Source organism: Nannospalax galili, unplaced genomic scaffold (genome assembly GCF_000622305.1).
Source record: "Nannospalax galili isolate Female #2095 unplaced genomic scaffold, S.galili_v1.0 scaffold294, whole genome shotgun sequence".
Taxonomy (NCBI): domain Eukaryota; kingdom Metazoa; phylum Chordata; class Mammalia; order Rodentia; family Spalacidae; genus Nannospalax; species Nannospalax galili.
Genome location: NW_008335053.1, coordinates 1,695,965 through 1,709,981, shown reverse-complemented (window position 1 = coordinate 1,709,981; position 14,017 = coordinate 1,695,965). Strand labels below are relative to the sequence as shown.

At 41.5% G+C, this 14,017-nt stretch overlaps 1 protein-coding gene across 1 annotated transcript in view; it reads right to left on the bottom strand.

The window, feature by feature from the left end:
* The window catches only part of Cacna1e (calcium voltage-gated channel subunit alpha1 E), a 409,810-nt gene that overhangs the window by 42,321 nt on the left and 353,472 nt on the right, over positions 1–14,017 (bottom strand). Inside the window, exons 29-35 of the mRNA XM_008829746.3 lie at positions 11,670–11,830; positions 10,874–11,011; positions 9,898–10,099; positions 8,073–8,237; positions 7,399–7,509; positions 2,847–2,930; positions 1,798–1,923 (exon numbers count right to left, since the gene is read on the bottom strand). Coding sequence (XP_008827968.1) covers positions 1,798–1,923; positions 2,847–2,930; positions 7,399–7,509; positions 8,073–8,237; positions 9,898–10,099; positions 10,874–11,011; positions 11,670–11,830 — 987 coding nt within the window. The remainder of the gene's footprint in view (positions 1–1,797; positions 1,924–2,846; positions 2,931–7,398; positions 7,510–8,072; positions 8,238–9,897; positions 10,100–10,873; positions 11,012–11,669; positions 11,831–14,017) is intronic.

Genomic DNA, 14,017 nt, shown 5'->3' with positions numbered 1-14,017 from the left:
ACACACTCTACTATTAAAAATATTCTAGTATGTTGGCTACATGTGTGTATGTATGTGAATATATATGTGTACCTATATATGTATATGTGTATTATGTATGTGCATGCATGCGCATATGTGTGTGTGTGTGTGTATGTATGTATGTGTATATATATATATGTATATGTTATACATTAGGGGAGGTGCAGATAGGAAGGGGATCTAAATACCATCAACTTATATTCTATGCATATCACAAAATTCAATAAAGAAATATAACCCAGTTTGAAGACTATGAAAAAAGAAAGAAATCAGCCTCTATACTCCGAAGAGGAAACACCTATCCAAACACAGTGCCACCAGGATGCAGATAAGCCTGTCTTCCCTGTTCTCTATACTCACTGAATAAGCAACAGTTTGGCCTATCAGTTTTTGACACTGCTTTCTTTAACCTCAATAGGACATAGTTTCACAGAGACTTAGTGAATGCGATAACATGACAGGATGACACATACTTCTTAGGAGACTGACTAACAACTAAAGCTTGTTGGGCAGTCCTCTGAAAGTGAAAAACAGCTTTAAAAGCATCTTGTCTTTCCAATTCTAAATCTGAACTCATCTGAGACTCAGATGGCAAATCCTTAAGGTTTTAGATTTCTCTTCTGTTATCTAACGTTGGAAAACTAGTGTTCATTGAGGTGAGGCCTCTATGGCAGTGCTCATGCTAAACAATTACTCTTGATAGGGTAGAAATGTCAAGGTTGCCCATAGTAACTTGAATAGACTGACCACAGCTCTCACATCTCAAACTCCAAAGACTCTGAAGAGAAAGTAAATAAATGATGAGGATGTGGAGCAGACTTGCTTTCCAGAAGATGACTTACCATAATTTCACTGTCTTGTCCTCTTTCATTTAATTGCTGATTTAAATACAATAAATAATTGAAATAAAGAAAACAATTTGGTGAATTTATGATTTGTCATCTTTGAGTCACTTAATTTCACCAAATTTATTTTTAAACACATTAATTGAAAAACTTAGTTCACAAGAAAGAAAAAAGCATTTGAGAAACTCAGAACACCTCAAAAGATAACTAATTTATGGCACTGTTTAGAGTTCAAAGATGTCTAAGCATGTTTGGAAGCCTTCCTTTATTAGAACTCTCCACCACTAAAGGTCTCAGGTGCTGACTTTTAACTAACATTTATTACACATAGACTCATGAGACTGTTTAAAAGAAACATAGTAATGTATTGCCTAGAATTCCTAGCTGTTTACAGGACTTAGATATGACCATTAGCATATTACACATTCAATAGTAGGAAATGCACTGATGAAGACTTAGGTGGTCTGAGTATAAATTATCTTTTTATGAAACACATATTGAAAGGATCCTCGGAAATTGATCCATGAAATAAAGCCACTGACAAGTCCCTCAAGATGTTGGAGACATCTGACAACAGGCCCTTTTGCATGAGTAGGATTGCTCAGAGAAATTTGGAATGCCCAAGGATAGCAAACAATTTCAAAAAGCATGTTCCCATCTCAGTGCACAAAGAGAAAGTCTGTGTTAAAATCAAGGTGGTCTTGGGTTTTTTTTCACAATAGGATTCCATACAGTAGGCATGAGCTGATCACTGTCCAGTCAACCTGTGATATAATTAAATATGCTGTATTTATGCTGCTAATAATTGCAATTTTATAAACTTCTTCCAAGAAGTGCAGGAATCAGGATAAGGATGCTGGTACAGCGTTGTCTGCAGTGTTTTGATACGGCAGGGCCACTTCACCCCTCAGGGAGTTCCTATGTCACTTACCTTAAAGGACTGTACAAAGGTCCAGAGTAAAATGCGTATGGTGTAGCCTTGACGCAGAAGCTTTATGAGGCGCGCTGCTCGAAAGAGCTTCAGAAAGCTCATATTGAAGCCACTGGTGTTCACCAGCTGGTGGACCAAAAGGAAACATGTAATTAGTGACAATATGCTCATTTAGAAAGATCTGACAGTAGTATTTTCACATTTATTCCTTATTCAGATCACAAAATAGAAGACAGTCTCTATCTTTTGTTGTTAACCCCAACTCCAGTTGAGGGGCCAGCTAGGGAGTCTGTTTCTTTAAGCCTCTCTGGCCTGTCCCTCTGTTCATAGGTGGGTGGGTACTGGGAATACCCCAGCACATGCAGGAGAAAACTGGATTCCTCAGTCTCTACCAAACAACCTAAAGTCTGTATTTAGATGCAGACTGAGGGCTAGCAATCCGTAGCAGAAGATGGAGCTGCGTGGGGCTGAAGAGATGGCAGAGGACCCAGGTTCAATTCCCAACACCCACATGGTGGCTGCAGCTGTCTATAACTCTACCTCCAGGGGATTTGATGCCGTCTTCTGACCTTGGGCATTGCACTACACAGGTGCACTTACATACATGCAGACAATACACTCATACACATAAAATAAAAATATTTTTTTAAAAGATGGAGCTCTAATATTCAGAGTTACAATAAATTTATCAAGAGTTCTTTAGAATGAACAAATTTAGGGAAACATTTCAGGTCAAACAACTTTGAGGCCAAAGACACTGTGTGTGTTGAGAACACTGCATTCTAGCTTTCCTGTAACACCCTCTGTGCCACTTACCCATTAGATGTCTGCTATCTGTGTCATGCAAATTAACAAAGCCTTTCATGAGATCCAGCAACACTCCAAAGTTTGAATTCTCTGGCTCATGCACAGGAGTGAGGAAGTGAACTTCCAACAGAGAGGGGGCATGCTTGGTTTGCTGGGTTAGAAATGGACTCTATGTTGAGAGGATTTTTCAGAATGCTACTCCAGGGCAGAGCTTAAAGACAACGATCTTATGAGCCACTCACCTTGCTGTCTGTCAGGATAATTTCTGTAATACTGCCAATCACAGTGATGAAGTCAAAGATATTCCAGGTGTCTCGGAAATAGTTCTGCCAAGTGAATTCAGTCGTATGAACATTAGAAAACGGAAAGGGAAAAATAAAGACATCTTTTATTATATAACTTTGTCACTTGGAATTAAAACTTGTCAATTCATGCATAAGTTCATTCTAACTTTGGGTTCGGTTTCCTATTTCTAACCAGAAATTCTACTTCTCCTTTACTAATTTAGGAGTTCCTCATTTTGAAAATGGTTCCACCACTATTTGAAGATCTTGTTTTTTGAAACTGTCACTAAAAGCCTATAAGAAAGAGATTTTTTTTAAATTAGCAAATATTTAATTTTAAACTATGTTACTGAGGTATGACTGACAAAAAGCACTACATGTTTAATGTATACATGTTGGGGAATTGGGTACACACACCATGAAATTATTAGCATCATACAAATATAACTTTTAAATTAACTCTATTACTTCAAGAGGCTCTATAAAATTATAGTTTTGAGTTTCATTTATCAAAAAAATTTATACAAATTATATGAGACTAAAGGTCTCAAATTTCCCCCCAACTCCACTGAGTCTTTTCAAATCAACTGATTGTTTTTCTGCTGTTACACCTTTTGCATAGGTATTAAGTTTTTTTTTTTTAAGTCAAGAAAACAGTAATGAAATAAAGGGATTGAAGGAGATAGAAGAAAGCTATAAAAGACATAGAAAACCCACCAGTCAGATAACTCCACTTGATTCAGAGTGGATGATGAATCCATTTAATCTCAAGTAACACAGACCTTGGACTACATTCTTTAAAACAAGACACCAAAATAGTTATTTGCTGGCCCCTGGGCATCAGGCCCCATAAGAGATTCTCAAAGTACTACAAAGGTGTCCCTATCCTAGCCATCACTGAATCCTTACCATCTCTTCCAGGCCCTTGATATGTTTTCAATTTATTTATTTCTCTTGTTGGTCTGAACGTTAGGTAGTGCTAAAACATACCATGTTTATAGGGTACAGAAAGAGTCAGAAGAGTAAAGAAAGATATGCAACACAGGAAGGATTGTGTGGAAAGAGGTTCTGTGAAAGGCTTGTGTGGAGAGAGATTCTGTTTAATGAGCACCCACATACCTGTAGAGAGCTATTGTATCCTTATGTTCTACATGAAAAAACAGGCTTACAGAGATCTGATTCCAAAGCCCTAGGGTATGTGAAAACTAGATGCTCTCACCTTTGTTAAGGACATTCACTTTCTAGTGGTGCACTTAGCTCATTTATGGGCATCAATGAAGGGAGCCAAATAGAGTGCTCAATTCCTCTATTCTCAAGGCTCTCCTATTCCCCAGTCTGGTATCACCTTCCTAATTCTTAGTTTATAGATCTAGATTTCAGAGGACTAGAGGCCTTAGGGTCCAGTTGAGCATGGCTTACAGGACAGAATAGCATGTCCCAGTTCAAAATGTTATGGTGTAGTACAGTACCCTCCCACTTTATCTGTGGTTTCATTTTTCCATGATTTCATTTACTTACAGTCCCAAATATTAAATGATAAATGAAAGAAACAATTTCTAAGTTTTAAATTGCACATTATTCTGAGTAGCATGATGACATCTCATTCCGTTCTACTTTATCCCACCCAAGACTTGAGTCCTTCCTCCTTTGTCCAGTATATCCATGCTGAATACATGATCCATCCCTTAGTCATATACTTGCTGTCTTAATTGTAAGATCTTTTGCTGTAACATCATAGTGTTCATGTTTGATAACACTACTTTTTCTACTTAAGTGGCCCCAAAGCACATGAACAGTGATGCTGGAAAATGAGATATGCCAAAGAGATGTCATAAAGTGCTTCCTTAAGTGAAAATTGGAAAATTCTCACACTTGGGAGAAAACACACTTGAGTCAAGTGCCTCATAATGATGCTTCTATTAATGACAGGTCACATATAGAAAGGTGGACTCATAATATTATACTGTCTGGTGATACAGCTAGCCTGGGAGGTACTATCTTAATTGAGGTTGGAAGACCCACCCACTGTGGGTGGCACCATCCCCTGGCTGGGATCAGGGATTATATAAATGGAGAAAGGGACCTGAATGGTGTCATGTATTGTTCTCTATTTCCTGATTGTGGATGTGACCAACTGCTTCAAGCTCCTGTCACCTTGACTTCCTTGCCATGGTGGGCTGTACCCTTGAACTATGAGCCAGGATAACTTTTTTTCTCCCTTAATTACCTTTGTCACAGCAATAGGAAAAGAAAGACAGACAAATGTGTCTCTCAGGATTCACACCATCATTTAGCAATGTATGAGTATATATAAACAGTGTTCACATTACCTACAGTTTAAGGCATCAGCTGGGGATTTGGGGATGTATCCTGGCAGATAAAGGAAGACTATAGACTGGTAGATTATTGTGAACTCTGTGGTCAGAGACCAGGCTCTGAATCCAGGCTCTGTCTGATCCTCTCACTAACCCTGGGAAAAGTATTCATCTTTCCTGAGCCATTGTTCATGCGTAAAAAAAGAAAATAGTAAAACCTACCTAATACAATTGTTGTGAGTAGACAATGAATGTGCAAAGCTCTGGCCACTTACACATTGCTTGCTTTTCCCTTTTCTCCCCATTTTATTCTTTCTTTCCAATGCTACATTTTATTGCATAACCTTTAAAGAATTATACATTTTATGAACTTCACAACCTTTAAAGAACTATACATTTTATGAATTTGTTTTTCTCATCTAAAATGACAGTAATAATTGCCATAATGATGATGGAATTTGGTATGCCTGTTTCAGAGTTTTTGAGATCTGACAAAGCAGTGCATATTGGGATATTCTGAAAATGTCAAAAGCTGAATCAATGCAGTGGTGCCTTTTCTAGTATGGATGACTCTAGGCCTTGAATGAGACAGGAGTGATGGTGGGGAGGAGGCAGGGCTCAGGGCCAAATCCTCTACTTAAGCCTATAAGTATGTTTTCAGCATTCACCATAATTAGACACATAATTGGGGCTTAAACCACAGATAATGTCAATACCACATGCAAGCCATCAGGACATACAGAGAAACTTTCCCTGTTGTGGCACTGAATTTTCCCTCTCTTTTAGTTTACCCTACTTGGAGCTAGACTGTTTTATTAAGGCATCATTACTGGTAGAAGCTTCCGTTTTTAAGAAAAATAATTTTTTATTATTTTTATTTTATGCGTATGCATGTATTGCCTGCATAAGGTAAGTGCACCCATGTCGTGCAATGCCTGCAGAGGTCAGAAGAGGCTGAGGCTGTCGGAGCCCCTGGGACTGGAGTTATGGACAGTTGTTAGCTGCCATATGGGTGCTGGGATTCGAAACCGGGTCTTCTGCAAGAACAACCAGTGTTCTTAACCACTGAGCCATCTCTCCAGCCCCGTAGAAGCTTCTTTTTATCCTTTTATTTCCCCAAGTCTGAAAGTACTCAAAACGAAAGTGAAGAATCCCACAATGCAGCCACTGCAACAGGTTCCTTTCAACTCTCCAAATGATCAAATTAATGGTTTTATAAAGAACTAAGACCAGAAACCTTCACAAACAACACTGACAATTATCAAACCAAGCACAGAGTCCCTGTTACAGCTAATATCAAAAGTATTTATTCAGATCAGCAGCACAGGTTATCCTTCTTGCTGGGAAAGTCATATACACTTACAATTTGAAATGGTAGCTCACACCCTACATAAGTGTGAAGCAGCTGCCAAGTGGGCTTATCTGCATCCCACTGAACTCTCAGAACACACTGAAGCAAAGCAGGAGAAGGGAGGGGGGATGACAGTTTTGTTTATAGGACACTGAAGCAAAGGGCCAGGGTTTCTTAACATTCTTGGGAACAGATGCAAAATTTTGCCAAATAATTATAGTTACTAGTTGACAAGAAATAAAAAGAGAGCTCATGCTAGAAAAATAATTTCTATCCCTCCCAAATCTAATTCCAGAATCCCCTCCCTGAGTCGCCACCCCGTAAAGGTCACTGGCCTTTGAAAACATAAGTAATAAACATTTATTTTGATTGGAATAAATTACTCTTCATGCTATTAATGGGAAGGAAGACTAATAGGTAAAAGCTGATGTATTTGATACTATAAAATTCAGATATTTTCCCATTTTAGTCATAAGATTCTTATACCTTTTACCAACAAATAAGCACTCAAGGTTTATTTTTGTTTTCTTCCATTACACATAAGTTGTAGTTCTAGTAAACCCCAATGATAGCCACCCTTTGACTGCTGAAAGAATTCAACAGGACCAGGGCAGATGGTTAGATGGGAGCTGAGAAGGCTGCTTCCTTTGCCTTTTCTCCTGTTCCACTCGCACAGCAACCTGCTTACTGAATAGCCAAACTGAGCTCACAGGTACGCAGGTGTGTGAACCATTCTGGAATAACAGTAACTACTACCCCTCTTCCAACAAGGTCTAAGACTGCTGCCTTTGGAATGTAGCCAAAGGAAGACCAGCCTGACGCTTTGGCAGACTCAGTGACATACCAAGAAACCAAAAGCGATGATCTTTAGGACACATTCCAGGGAAAACACCATGGTGAAGGCAATGTTCAGGTACTTTAGGGCCAGTTCATAGGTACAGGGAGCAGAGTAGTACTGCCGGGAAAGAAGAAAAGAGAAAGAGGCAAACCTTAAGGCATGTGTGTATGTGGTGAAGGCACGTACAACCCCCAGCCTGGCCATCTCTTAGCCTGCCTTTGTGGAATATTTTGGTGCATATAGTAAAACACAATCCTATGTCCCTCCGAAGACTGCTTAATAGCAAAACAGTGCAAATAACCTGCATGTCCCAACATGAAGGTGGGCATGGCACAATCATTTTCCAGAGTTAGGTGTTTTATCATTTAGCATTAAATATGATCAAGCTCACATTAAGTTCAATATTCCTTTAGATTCCGTGATGTCTGAAGGATATTATCCACTCTTGTCAAAGGTGGACGCCATCACTACTTTTGGTCTTGGAAGCCCCTAACTGCTTCTGTTTCTCTGCATCTCACTCAATTGACTCCAGAAATCCAAGGACTGGACTGTTGAAGAAAATAAGATCTAAGGGACTCTGTGATAGAGGAGCAGGCTAGTAAGGTAGAGTGACTCCCCAATCACTGTGCACACATAACTGCTCAGGAGATAACAGTCGCTGGGATTTACCCTCCTCTTACCTTCATCATCAGCACGACAGTATTCAAGGCGATCATGGCCATGATGGTATACTCAAAGGACGGAGAAACCACAAAGTGCCACACACGATACTGGAAGGTGTGCCTGTTCTGTGGCATGTAGCGGGTGAGAGGTTTGGCACTAATAGCGAAGTCAATGCATGCTCGCTGCAGAGAGTCAAAGTCACTAGAATAAGCTCAAATCACCAGAACCTTGCATGGTAGTGGGTTCTTTGTTGTGATATTTAACAAAGAAGGACGGTATAGGGTTAAAAGGGAGAGCTACACCAAACTAAAAATGGTAACAGGGATCATCTGGACAAAGCTATAGGCAAGATGTCACCTTATGGGCACAAACACCTGGAGGCATCCTGTCACATGGTGTGAGGGCTTTGATTATTAAGAAAGTCCTCTTATACCACGTATACATGAGCTTTTCAGACAGGATGCTTTTCCTGATGCCCATAGTTAAAACTATAGATCTACAGTTTAAGAATCCCTTGTCTCAAACGTGGGGCCAGAGTAATTTAGGATGTCAGATTTCTTTTCTGATTTGGGAATATTTGCAAAAAAATAATGAGATAGTTAGAAGATGGGATGCTCACCCGAAGTGCAAAATTAATTAGTATTTCCTGTGTACCTCATGTACACACTGAGGGTAATTTTATGTAATATAATAATTTTGAATGTGAAATGAGGTTTCGTAGTATGAAACTTTCCACTTGCAGTATCATGTTCCCATTCAAAAAGTTTTGGATTTTGGAACTTTGGATTTTCAGATCCAAAGTGTTCAACTTTGCATCTGCCTCTGCAATTCCTCATAGTTTATAACTGTTTCTAGTTGTTTCATTGTCGATCAAAGCCAACTACGAAGCCTTAAAATGTACCCAAACTATGTATGTTGCTGGAAAAACATAAAAAATCCATAATCTCTGCCATTAGAAAAATAGACGCTGTGAGGGTCAGTCATCAAAATGCAACATCATCAAAAGCAAACATCAAAATGTTCTAACTGTGGCACATGTCTTTTACTTCTAGCCTATCACATATAAAGGTGGAGATTGCATTTTTCTATGTGTGTGTGTGTGTGGTATATGGCAGTATGTGGATGCACATACGTGGAGGCCAGAGAAGGACATAGAGTATCTGTCTCTTGCTCTGCCTTATTGCCTTGAGACAGGATCTCTCATTGAACCAAAAGTTCACCATTAAAGCTAGATTGACTAGCCAGTGAATTCCCAGGATCTGTCTCTGCCCCCTGCTCCTCCATGCTTGGGTTACAGGCGCAGGCAGCCATGTTCAGACTTTTCTTTTTTACATTTATTTATTTGTTTATTTTTATCCTTTTAGTGTATGTGTCTGTGTGTGCTCATGTACATAGATGCACATGCATATGTGCACACAGGAACAATGGTGCACATGTGGAGATCAGAGGACCATTATGTGGGTCCTCTGACCTGGGATGGATCTCAGGTCAGAGGACCATTATGTGGGTCCTCTGACCTGGGATGGATCTCAGGTCATCAGCCTTGGCAGCAAGTACCTTTACCCATAGAGTTATCTCACCAGCCCTATGTCCAGCTTTTTACATAGGTGCTGGGAATTCAAACTCAGGACCTCATACTTATGCAGCAAACTCAGTTACCCACTGAGCCAGCACCCCAGCCCTAAGACTGTATTGTAAGCAGGCCAAATACTTCTGTGCCTCCCCCTTTAACAACTTACAACGAACTTTGTCTTCTCATTATGATGCCATAATAAAGTTAGGAAAATATGTTCTTTCTTCTTGAGCTCCCTCTAGCCCTTACTACAGACCACCTGTTATTACCTCATTCTTTTCCAGGCTACACTCCTCCATCATCTTGTCTCCTTGCTCCTGGAAGGTGATTATGATGAGAGCCACGAAGATATTGACAAAGAAGAAAGGGAAGACGACAAAGTAGACCACGTAAAAGATGGACATCTCCATGCGGTTGCTGCGGCTGGGGCCTCGGTCCTCCTCTGTCACATCTACAGAATGCTGTAGAACCCTGTGAGGATGGAATGAGAGGGTATGGGCTGTGGATGACGGTCTTGGCTATGTTAGATGTGCCACTTACTGTAGTTCTTATCTGACTTCTGACTTGGCACATGCTCCATTGATTTTGAGGGTCTATAGCCAAGTTGGTGAATAACCACTGGGACACTTGCTCTTTCTAGCCCACTTTCCATATGGATTCAACTCCTAAGAAACAGAGTGACATCATCTTATGGTCAGATTGTCATGGTTGATACCAAAAGTCTCCTAGATTTGCCATTGAATTTTCTACTACTAACTAGTAATTAGTAGTCTCAGTCATTGTCAAGTCTTTGAAAAATTAGCCTCCTGCTATGGGCAGTGTAAGAGCCTGAATTCTTAAGAGGTCTGATCTCAGGCAGCCTTTCTGGGTTCTTGCAGCTCCTCACAGCCTTAGGCTCTCAGGTGCAGGGCCAACCTGTAGGATAAATCTGTCTGAAACTCCTGATGGGTAGAAACTTGTGAAAACCTATTTGTTCTGTAAGATTCACAGGCCTCCACTCAGTTCAAAGTTTGGCTAAAACATTACGAGTTTCAATTATTTCCCTGACTTTGCTTCCCCCTCCATCTTTGCCTGAAGGGTTTTCATTCTTCCTCTCTCCTGCCTTTCTCACCCACTCACAACCACTTACTTCGCCTGGTACAATAATAAAGGTTAGCTTTGTTCATCTTGAATCAGCTTTTCAAAGCACCCACACGGTCCCAGCCCAGCCCACAGACACGTGTACAAGTCCACCCCATCACTCACTGAGGCCATCCTTCCCCCGTGGAGACGGTGAAGAGGGTCAGCAGGGCCCATATGATGTTGTCGTAGTGGAATTCATGCCGCTTCCATTCCCGGCCCTTCACTTCCATCTTGTTTTTCTCGTGGTCTACATAGTTGCCTCTGAAACCAGAACAGATGTGAAATAGGGCCTCATGGAAGAGTTGGAACATTTTATAAACTTAGGGTAAAAACATCATACAAATGCAAGGAAGGGGATATTTTATTAAATATCAATATTAGTATGAGATAAAAGCGATACACGGTGCCCAATAGATGTGGGATTTAATCCTGAGATCACTACTTTCTTTCTATGTAACTTTGGACAACTTAATTTTTTTTTTTCGGTCTTTTTGAGACAGGGTCTTCCTGCAGCCCCAGCTGGCCTGGAACTCACTATGTAGACCAGGCTGGCCTTGAACTCACAGAGATCCGCCTGCCTCTGCCTCCCAAGTGCTGGGACTACAGGTGTGCGCCACCACGCCCGGCTATGGACAACTTAATTTTTGAGTACCAGCTGCTATACTTCTAAGATGCAATAAACCCATTTCAGTAGGTCAGAATAAAGACTTAAAATGAAATGGTTCATGCGAGTGTTTCTTACCACATCTGACACAAAAGAAGAATTCAATATACGTCTATGTACTTCCTATTTTACCATTGTATGGAAAGAGGAATGAGATAAGAGAGAAAGGAGACCCAGTCAACCTGTGATAGGTGGAGGGGGATTTGTCAGGACACACTCATCAAACAGGGAGCGGTACATGCTGGTGGCACTTACATGCATTCCTTCTCTGTGTCCTTGGAGCTATCAGTGCAATAAAAGAACTTTCCCTTGAAGAGCTGGACAGCAATGACCGCAAAGATGAACATGAAGAGCTTGTAGACAATGAGGATGTTGAAGACATTCTTCAAGGAGGTCACCACACAGTCAAACACAGCCTGTGGACAGCAGCAAAAGCTGTGTGTGAATCCTGTGACAGACTCCTGTGCCCAGAGCTGAGCTCACAGTGCCATCCCAAGACTGACAGAAGCTATCCCAGGCTATCCTAAGCTTTCATCTCACTAAGCAGTGACACTCATGGGGTTAGGAGCTGGCTTCCAAGCAGGTCATGGTGGCAAGGACCTGCCACCTGGGAAGGGGACACATGCTCTGAATCTTAAAGAAAGCCTAAAGCAGGAAACTTAAGAGTAAGTGATATGAAGTAATGGAGGGATTTCTTTGTGGGATACCAGCAGGGACACTCAAATGTGAAGCCAGCAATTTAATGCTGGAAAGGATCTTGGAGGTCGTTTAGCCCATTTTATCCATCATGCAGCCTATCTCTGGTTTTCTACTTATTGGTGATATTCATAGAATTACTTACAAATGGTTTTTTTCTTTATCCTTTCAAAATGGATCAAGGCATGATCACATACTATTGTCTTTGTTCATTTCAATATTTTATCATAAGTTCATACATTTGCTCTGTCTATATCACTTTACGCTGCTACCCTCTAGTTGAAAGATGGCTGTGTTCAGGAGGAAGATCAACAGGCACTGTAGGAAGGACTGAGATCTGTCTGTCTAGGAGAAGGGGAGGATGGTTGGGTAGAAACAGAGACATACTGCAGTACAAAGGCAGTAGATCTCCAGAAACATACCTTCTAGACCCTACGCTGGGAGGAATTCCATGGGAGTTTGCCACATTTCAAGCCATTGTTTAGGCTGTTTTCCAGGTCTAGCTCACTGAACAGTGTAGCCCCACAATGGTGCTGCATTTGGGCAGCTGCTTCTTCACAGCTCTGGGTGAAACACTAATTAGTTCAGCACTGCTGGGAATGTGAGTGACTAGCAGCCTTGTGAAATCATCAGAGCCACCTACATCTCCCTCAAGGTCATCAGCTCTGCAGAGAGAGGAACCAGTGCTCCCTAATTTAATGGAATTAACCAAGGCTGGGGTCGTGCTGTCTTCAGCTGTGGACTAATCACATCAGTGTACATTCCTGAGCACCCACGGGAGTTTGTGCTGCAGCTCACAACATTTGCAGGCCCAGACAGCCTGGGGATGGGGCACAAAGGGATGGGGATTTATAGGCCTAAGCAAGTGGCTGGCTCATAGGAGGGTGACCACAGAAAGCTGACACAGTAGAAGGTCCTTCTGCAAAAGGGGAGGAGGAGAGCCAGGGAGAAAAGCAGTCGGGAAGCCACTTCCTTTGGAGCTTAAGTTGCCCCCTGGGAGTCACACAGTATTTGTTGGGCCTGAGACAAAGTCATGTCACAGCCAGTGGTGGGGGGTTGCTTTCAGAAGTGGCCTTTCCATTCCCACTCACCCCCCTTCCTTTCCTTCCTTTGATAAACCTACTTTGTTCTGCTTCTCTGCAGATCACAGGGTAGAAAGGGAAGCAATGATCTGAGACCAGGAGGGGCATGAGGAGGGAGTGAGGCAGGTGGGATGCTTTAGTGATTAGGAGAATTCAAGAGAGGATGGAACCGGGATGCAGGGGAGAATCAAGCTGACAGTTTTGTCTTCTGTGGTAGACATGGGAGACCAGGTCCAGACACGAAGAGGAATGGGTGGGTTTTCTTCCCAGGACCACTCACTTGTCCACACCACACATGTGGTTACAAAAATTTCCATTTTCTGGTTGAAAGAAATTCCAGAAATAAGTAGTCGTCCCTGGATCAAAATCCCGAGCCAGGCCTGGAACTCATGTGGGATTTTTTATATGATGACAGATTCCTAAACTGCTATTTTTAGAGTTACCTACAGCTCAGGTTCAGAAGTCACATTCCAAGTTCTTCTCCTAGACAGTCTGGCCTCGTGCTGAGGTGGCCCAGTAGTGTGCATTTTAGGAAGTGTTCAGATGATTCTAATACAGGTGACTTATGACATCACTTTGAGAAGCCCTGTGTTATTCTCTGAGATAACGAAATCTGCTTCTCTAGGAGGTATAGCGCAGGAAGATGGGGCTGGGCCCTGTGGCTATGTGTCCTGGGCTGCAGCAACAAGATTGTTAGGCTATAAGCAGGCAGCTGAAAATACATAGGAATTCAGGAAAGGGGAACTTTTCTCCTTTGGAGCCTCAGATCCCATTAGCCATAATGTATGCATGGAAAAGGAGGGTGGGAGGGAGGGAGGAAGGAAG